Source organism: Gymnoscopelus microlampas (assembly GCF_963454915.1).
Source record: "Gymnoscopelus microlampas genome assembly, chromosome: 14".
NCBI lineage: Eukaryota > Metazoa > Chordata > Actinopteri > Myctophiformes > Myctophidae > Gymnoscopelus > Gymnoscopelus microlampas.
This window is the reverse complement of record NC_139951.1, coordinates 43,770,723-43,778,937: the sequence shown is the minus strand read 5'-3', so window position 1 is coordinate 43,778,937 and position 8,215 is coordinate 43,770,723. Positions and strand designations below refer to the sequence as shown.

General features: G+C 39.3%; 1 protein-coding gene across 1 annotated transcript; it reads right to left on the bottom strand.

Annotated features, from left to right (window-relative positions):
• Nucleotides 1-1,436: 1,436 nt before the first annotated feature.
• On the bottom strand, nt 1,437-3,701 carry LOC311060330 (uncharacterized protein). The gene is made up of 3 exons (XM_084078473.1): nt 3,642-3,701; nt 2,916-3,035; nt 1,437-2,241 (listed from the first exon to the last, which is right to left on the bottom strand). The coding sequence occupies exons 1-3, from the start codon at nt 3,682-3,684 to the stop codon at nt 2,012-2,014; spliced, it is 393 nt and encodes a 130-aa protein (XP_083934599.1). The 5' UTR covers nt 3,685-3,701; the 3' UTR covers nt 1,437-2,011.
• Between the last annotated feature and the right edge of the window lie 4,514 nt (nt 3,702-8,215).

Genomic DNA, 8,215 nt, shown 5'->3' with positions numbered 1-8,215 from the left:
TCAAACATGTCTGGGGTCATTTTAACGTCTACTCAGGCTTTTGTGTTCCAGACAGTTTTTAAGTTGATGTGTTTTTTCAATTACAATTACTCTTTTTCCCTTTTTTAATGTTTTGGAGGCAACAATAACATAACCCTCATGTATTAGGAGGGCAGTGAGTCCCCAGAACGAAGGACGTTCTGGGGACTCCTTTATGAATTGCACATTCGTTTGTGAGTACCAAAAATACGAACTCCTTTACAAACTTTATTTACACCATATTTACGACCCTCGTTATGAATCGGGGCCAATACTCTTATTTGAGTTAAGTTTTTTGAAAGATTATTTGGGGGTCATAATATTCTAATAACGCCGTTGCGAGCCTGTGGATCTGCTATTTTCACTTCTTCTTATTCTTTTAGTTTTGTATTTATTGAAATTATTGATTTATAAATAATTTTAATAATAATGGAAATACTTTTTTTAAAACATTTTTTTAAATCTCTTGAAATATATAGATATGTTTTTAATTGTAGGAAACTAAAAAAGAAAGGGAATATTTACTTACGACCCAAACATGGGTCCCGGCCTTCAGCTAGACTTTCAGCTTTTACCCAAACAATTTACCAAACGTAATTTCTGAAGAACTATTCTCAATTGCCCCTCCTGACTGTGTGTAATTATGTCAGAGAAAATGTAATTATAGCCGTAAACAAACTCACATTGTCGCTATCGAGCAGAAACCTCTTATCTCCATATTTTAACTTCTAACTTCTTTTTCGTAAATCAATTATCGCCCTACTTGATCATACTACAGCGTCGCACAAAAGCATAAAGAGTAGCAGATCCACAAGCTCGAAATGCAGCGTTTTGAGCTTGTAGATCTGCTACTTTTGCTATTTTTTAAATTTGAATCCTGAAAAGTGACAGTTTTGGACATAAAGTATGAGGTTTTCATCCGACAGAGACGATATAAGAGAAGAGTGGGGATGAGGGATTCAGATCAAACATCTATCTCATTGTTTCACAATCATGCGTAGTTGCGTAATAAAAAGTATCATTTGTGTTATGATATTTCATGAACAGAAGATGCTTAAATATAGCGTTTTTTATTCTCTCTAAACACCGACAGCAACACAAGCAGTTAAAACTATGAATTTGATATGAAATGGATTTCTGGTTCAGAAATGTTCAGATTCAATGCTTCTGTAATTTGCATAATAGTATAATAATATAGTATAGTATAGTATAATTTACATTATATATAATTATAATGGTATAAATCATAATAATATTCATAATATAAATTATAATTATATTAGTACAATGATATAGTATATAGTGTAATATAATATATAATATATAGTATAGTATAATATAGTTTGCATAATAAGGTACAATGCCAACATTGTATTGTGGTGACGGGATTGTAAATAAATACTGTTAATACAAATGGATGAATGCTTTAACCAGAAGGTTTATTATTAAAATATGGAAAAACAAGCAGTGGTAAATCAGTGAGGAAGATTTGGGGAGGGGATTGGCTAGAGGGGGTTAGGCAACCTTAGACACTGTGCCAACATGGGCACAGTGGAGGGTGATCACTGGCACACTGGCATAAGTGTGAGAGAGAAGATTTATTTTAAAATAAAATTTTCAAAAAAAGTTTAGTCAGTTAAATTAAGTCCCCTCACATCACAACAGAAACAAATTACATCCTGCACATAATTCTACATTCATTCAAACTTGCTCGAACATCCTGATGTGAAAGAAAGTATTTCTAAATAACGTAGAAGAATGAAAAAAATAACGTTTGCTATGTAGCCTATGGACGATCAAAATCCTTTGGAAATATATGACGTGGTGTCATAATTAAACGTAATGTTTGTAGTATGGCACATATGATATGTCTATCAAGACAATGACAACATGGCACTTCGTGTCAAAAAGGTTACCGACCCCTGAGCTAGACTGATAGCAGTTAGAGACATCATACTAGATGTAAGGGTCAAGCTGAAGCAGAGAGAATCCTTCAGTTGAACAGAGCGACAGGGACCATCGGGGCGATCAGGAGCAACAGGCTCACAGCAGAGATGGTGGCTGCGGCGTTGGTGGCTCCGGCGTTGGTGGCTCCGGCGTTGGTGGCTCCGGCGTGTTTGGCTGGGGGGGCTGCGGCTTTGTTGCACAATTCCTTTTCGCAGCAGACCGTTGGGGGTTTACATTCAGTCTTCGCGATGCAGCCCTTCTTCTCCTTTCCACCCACTGTGAACGTGCACACACACACACACACACACACACACACACACACACACACACACACACACACACACACACACACACACACACACACACACACACACACACACACACACACACACACTTACTCTCTGTATTTAAAGGGATATTTCACGTTCAAACATGTCTGGGGTCATTTTAACGTCTACTCAGGCTTTTGTGTTCCAGACAGTTTTTAAGTTGATGTGTTTTTTCAATTACAATTACTCTTTTTCCCTTTTTTAATGTTTTGGAGGCAACAATAACATAACCCTCATGTATTAGGAGGGCAGTGAGTCCCCAGAACGAAGGACGGGTATTTTCAATGAATCTAACATGGTTCAAATGGAGGTTGAAGTTACAATGGGTTTGTGTAGTTAGGGGGCTTGTCTGATAAAATGAATACCAAATATATAAATACTGAATCAAGCGACCTACATTGTCACGTTGTGAGCTTGTAGATCGGCTAGTTGAGTGGTTTCAAAATGTTTTTCGAAATAGTATATACATGCCTAAAATGTTTAGGCATAAGGGGTAAGGCGGTGTGCAAAATAGGGGCCTTCTAAAGTCTAGAAAGATCATTGCATTTTTTTCTGAGATGAGGAATGTGACATATTCATGTACACAGGACAAGTGATTGTCTGAAGCCATAGGATAATTACCTTTTGATGTGTAGCATTGATTCTTGTCGCCGGTGCATAGTTCGTTCTTCTTGCAGTCATGCAAGGCTTTGTCTGTGACAGTCATGTCACATAGGTGACACTTCAAGGCAGACACCGAGGCTAATGCAACAGGTAGACAATATCATACAATTAAAAAACTAATTACTCATTAAGACCTGAGGCTGACCCCAACAATTATATTTATTTGGTTGCTGACCCCATCTCAAAATTTTCAATAATTTCCAGGGACCCCCGGTAGTAAAACAAATTTTTCCTTTTTTTTAAAAGAGAGAGAATTATATATAAATATTTGCACAAAATGTTCACAATAAAAAAAAACAGATCTACAAGCTCAGAGAGCAGCACAAAGTGACGTGCTATGAGCTTGTACATCTGCTATTTTAGAATAGCTAAAATATAAAATAAGGTTAAAAGATTGTAATGCAAAATGATGTAAAATGACACAGATGCTTTCCTGGTTTTTAAATGGTTAAAGGAGTAGTTTGCCCAAAAAATACTTATTTTCTGTCAATTGCACACCCCATGAAGCCTTGAATTCATGGAGATTTGTTAGTTTTTGTCGCATTCCTGAGCCAATAATGTGATGATTAAAAAGTCTCCATGAATTCAAGGCTTCATGGGGTGTGCAATTGACAGAAAATAAGTAGTTTATTGGGTGAACTACTCCTTTAAACTAAAACAGATAAGAAAGAAAAACAGACTTACCATCTAATAGCACGAGGCCAAGGATGAGTATGATCAGACGCATTGTGTTGGACACAGAGGTTCAAATGACACATTGAGCAGCAGCGTTAACAGCTTTTAATATACTTTTGTAAAGGGGGCGTGGCTAGTGTCTGCATGGGAGTCAACATGTTAATATGCATAACTGCATGTGCCATTTGTTCTTTAGTCATGTGATTTATAGTTACTGAATTCATAACCACTGGGGGGGGGGTGTGTGTGTGTGTGTGTGTGTGTGTGTGTGTGTGTGTGTGTGTGTGTGTGTGTGTGTGTGTGTGTGTGTGTGTGTGTGTGTGTGTGTGTGTGTGTGTGTGTGTGTGTGTGAAGTGTGAAGATGATGAAGGAGTAATAGGGGACACACCTCAGCATCTGTACCAAGATAAAAAAAAGAGAGAAGTATGACTAAGTTACAGAAGCGGTCACTTTTATCATCAACTTCATATTGAAATGTGTTTTCCGTAGATCGTATCACAATCATCACATGGACAGAAAAGTGCCAAAATAATCTTGTAATACAATTCAAAGGAATTGATTCAATAAAGCTAACTGAAGTGCACGATCCAATGAACTCACCTGAGTCTAAAATTGTGTTCCAACACTGGTGACCTATCGAAATAAGTGACTCCAGTAGTTCCAGCTGTTTTCATATTCCATATGAATTCATGTGAAATTTGACCCTCTAGTCTAGTAGGTTCCCATGTAATTGTTTGGTTGCCTTTGTTATTTTATGCCATGTTTTTAAACCCTGTAGCACTTCTAGGTTTGCAAAAATGTAAAGTGTGTTATGAATAAAATTCAATGTAGATTTAGATTATTATTACAAAACATGCATTGCCGACTTCAGCCCTATACATACTTAGGCTATTTGAAAATAGCCAATCTACAAGCTCACAACACGTCGCAAAGCGACTCGTTGTGAACCCAAACTATTCAAGCCGCGTCCCAACAAAAGAATCATATTTGAGATGTGGACCCCCAGTACTTGGAATTGTAGGCATTACATTTAGTTTGACTCGGTTCCAGTTAAACATTGTGAAAATAGCAGAACTACAAGCTCGCAACGCCTCGCATTGTGAAGCGTTGTGAGCTTGTAGGTCGGCTACTTTCACAATGCTTGCCTCTTTCTTATTTAAAGATTTAGACTATGTGACTATGTGTGCAAATCACCCAGGCATTCATAGTCGCACCACTTGATTCCATTTAGCGGGCACGCAGTCTCGCAGGCACTCACATGCACACCAGTGCATCTGCGGGCACGTGCGTGTTGGTCGAAAGAGGTGGCTATACGCCGTATAGGCGAATATTCAGTCCACTACATCCCTGATTATGCCAGCTGATAGCACAGGTCTCCGTCTCCGCCAGGTCAGGTAGGTAATTGTGGGCCAGCAATGTTCGGAATTCACCAATCAGGATGGAATATGAAAAATTGGACGGATCCGTCTTGATCACTTGACTATAGAGATCATGTGTACCGATTTGCGGCCTCCTGGTGGCGCTATAATGGGCAATGTTGAAATGGTGGCATTTGTTCCTCAACCTAGTGCGAATGTGCGTGCAAAGTTTCACCGCAATCGGACTCTGCGTTCATGATTCTTAGCCAATCAGGATGGAATATGAAAAATCTAACAGATCCGTCTTGATCACATGACTATAGAGATTATGTGTACCGATTTGCATGAATTTTAGATAAAATCTGAAGGAGTAATATCCAAAAATGTGTTTTATAGAAGTCTGCATCCTGGTGGCGCTAGATGTGAAAAATGCAGGGCAAAGGTTTTTCCTTGGCCTTTAGGGAGTGCGCATACAAAGTTTTACACAGATCGGTGTAGTTATTGGTAAAAACATGAATCGGCCTGTTATAGTGCCAGCATGAGGCTGAATTGAAAATTTTCAAGTGGCATTTCTTCCTCGGCCTAGTGGGAATGTGCGTGCAAAATTGCAGAGAAATCACAAGCTGTCTTCATGACTTGAGGCATTTTGTTAAAAACGGAGCACTTCTGCAAACTTTGGAAGACATTCTTAGCCAATCAGAATGGAATATGAAAAATTGGAAAGACCTGTTTCGTTTAATGACTAGATACTGTGTAGCAATTTGCGTGATGTTTAGACAAAATCTGTAGGAGAACTGTCAAAGAACGTGTTTGGCAAAAAACGGCCTCCTTGTGGCGCTATAACAGGCCCATGTGAAAAATTTGGGGCAGAGATTCTGCTCTGGCATCCAGGGATTGCGCATGCACGGTTTCGCTGCGAGCATGCCAACGGTGGCGGAGATTAGCTGTCCACAGACGGAGGGGCCGACGGACGGACACACGGACGGACAGGGTGCAAAACATACTGTCATACTCACTCGCCATGCCTTTCGGCCTGGCGGAGACAATAACACATTTTATTCATAACATACTTTACATTTTTGCAAACCTCAAGGTGCTACAGGGTTTAAAAACATGGCATAAAACAACAAAGGCAACCAAACAATTACATGGGAACCTACTAGACTAGAGGGTAAACATTTACATGAATTCATATGGAATATTAAAACAGCTGGAACTGCTGGAGTACTTATTTCGATAGGTCACCAGTGTTGGAACACAATTTTAGACACTTTAGTTAGCTTTATTGAATTAATTCCTTTGAATTGTATTACTTTATGAGATTATTTTTTCTGTCCATGTGATTATTGTGATACGATCTACGGACAACACATTTCAACATGAAGTTGATGATAAAAGTGACCGCTTCTGTAACGTGTACACACACACACACACACACACACACACACACACACACACACACACACACACACACACACACACACACACACACACACACACACACACACACACACAGGGGCCCAAAGGTCAGTGCTCCTTTAACTTACAAGTGAAGACAGTATCTAAGGCTTGCTAGCTATATGGTACAGAACATATAGGGTTATAGATACATAGGGTTATAGGGTTAACTACCCCAACCATATACCGTCACCTTCTTAAAATAATGGCCTACGTCATTTTTTGAGGACATTTTTATTTTTGCCTAAATAAGCTCTTTGTGACACTGGCCATCTCTGGTAAAATTACCTTTACAGTATATCCTTATTGAAAAGATCATGCCACCACAGTAGTATAATGGCCTATGTCAAGAGTGTGATGTAGGCCATTTTATTTTGCCTAAGTCAAAGACAATGTGACTTGGGCCAATTTATTTTTCCCTACTTAGGCCAAAATATATATATATATATATTGCTTAAAATAATTTGGCCGGGGTGTAGTGGACTGAATTTGTGCGTATGCGGCATATGGCCACCTCTTGACCAACACGCACGTACACGCACATGCACGCCCGACAGACTGTGTGCCCGTGAGGCCGCTACATTGAATCAAGCGGTGCGACTATGAATAGCTGAAAGGTGAACCAAGAACCTATCATCAGTCTAAATAAACAGTATAATATAGCAAAAACAATAATCTGTACAATGAAACAATACACACTATAGGATGCCAGGTTACCAAATGAACCTGGCGTCTGTCTACATAACATGCTATCTAAATTACATTTTAGCCTTTGCATAAGCCTTGCTATTGAGATGTCTCGTCAGGTGAAAGGGCTGGTTACAATTATATGGGCACAGAATCTGATTTTTATTTTTTTATTGAAACACCAACTGCTGCTGTCAGATTTTGATCTTTTCTTTAAATGACACAATTTAAGACTTAATTCCTTGCATTTTGCACTTCAGTTTAATTAATTCCTTTGTGTTACAATAATTTGGAAGATTATTTTGCAACTTTTCAGTCCATGTGATACGATCTACGAACACATTTTCACATGAAGTTGATGATAAAAGTGACCGCTTCTGTAACATAGTCATACTTCTCTCTTTTTTTTTATCTTGGTACAGATGCTGCGGTGTGCCCTCTATTACTCCTTTGTCATCTTCTCTCAAAGGCTTCCCGAACACAAGCATGCACGCGCACACACGCCCACGCGCACGCACACACACACACACACACACACACACACACACACACACACACACACACACACACACACACACACACACACACACACACACACACACACACACACACACACACACACACACACACACAAACACACAAAATTGAAGGCTGCATATCCAGCCCTATATTGCGTTGATCAGAGCAATGGTCACCGAATTATGGCCATTTGAAGTGTTAAACACTGCTGTCATGGCTCATATGTATGCCATTTAGTTTTCTGGGTGTGACTGTCTTCATGGCAGACTCCTGAACAGTGTTTGTGCCAAGTTTGGTGTGGATCGGAGAAACGCCTGCGCCTTGCAGGTCTTGACGTTTGTGACGTCCACCGTCCGTCCGTCCGCCCGCCCGTCAGTTGACCCTCTAGGCAATTTTAATATAGGATATATATCGTATATAACATAATTAAATATTCAAATATTTGTTTGTTCCATTTTAGACATGCGGTGCAGCATCGTCTGACAGGCATCTGAACACATGTATCCACTCCAAAATGTATATCTAACACACTAATAAATCATCCCTGTGAAAATGTAACAT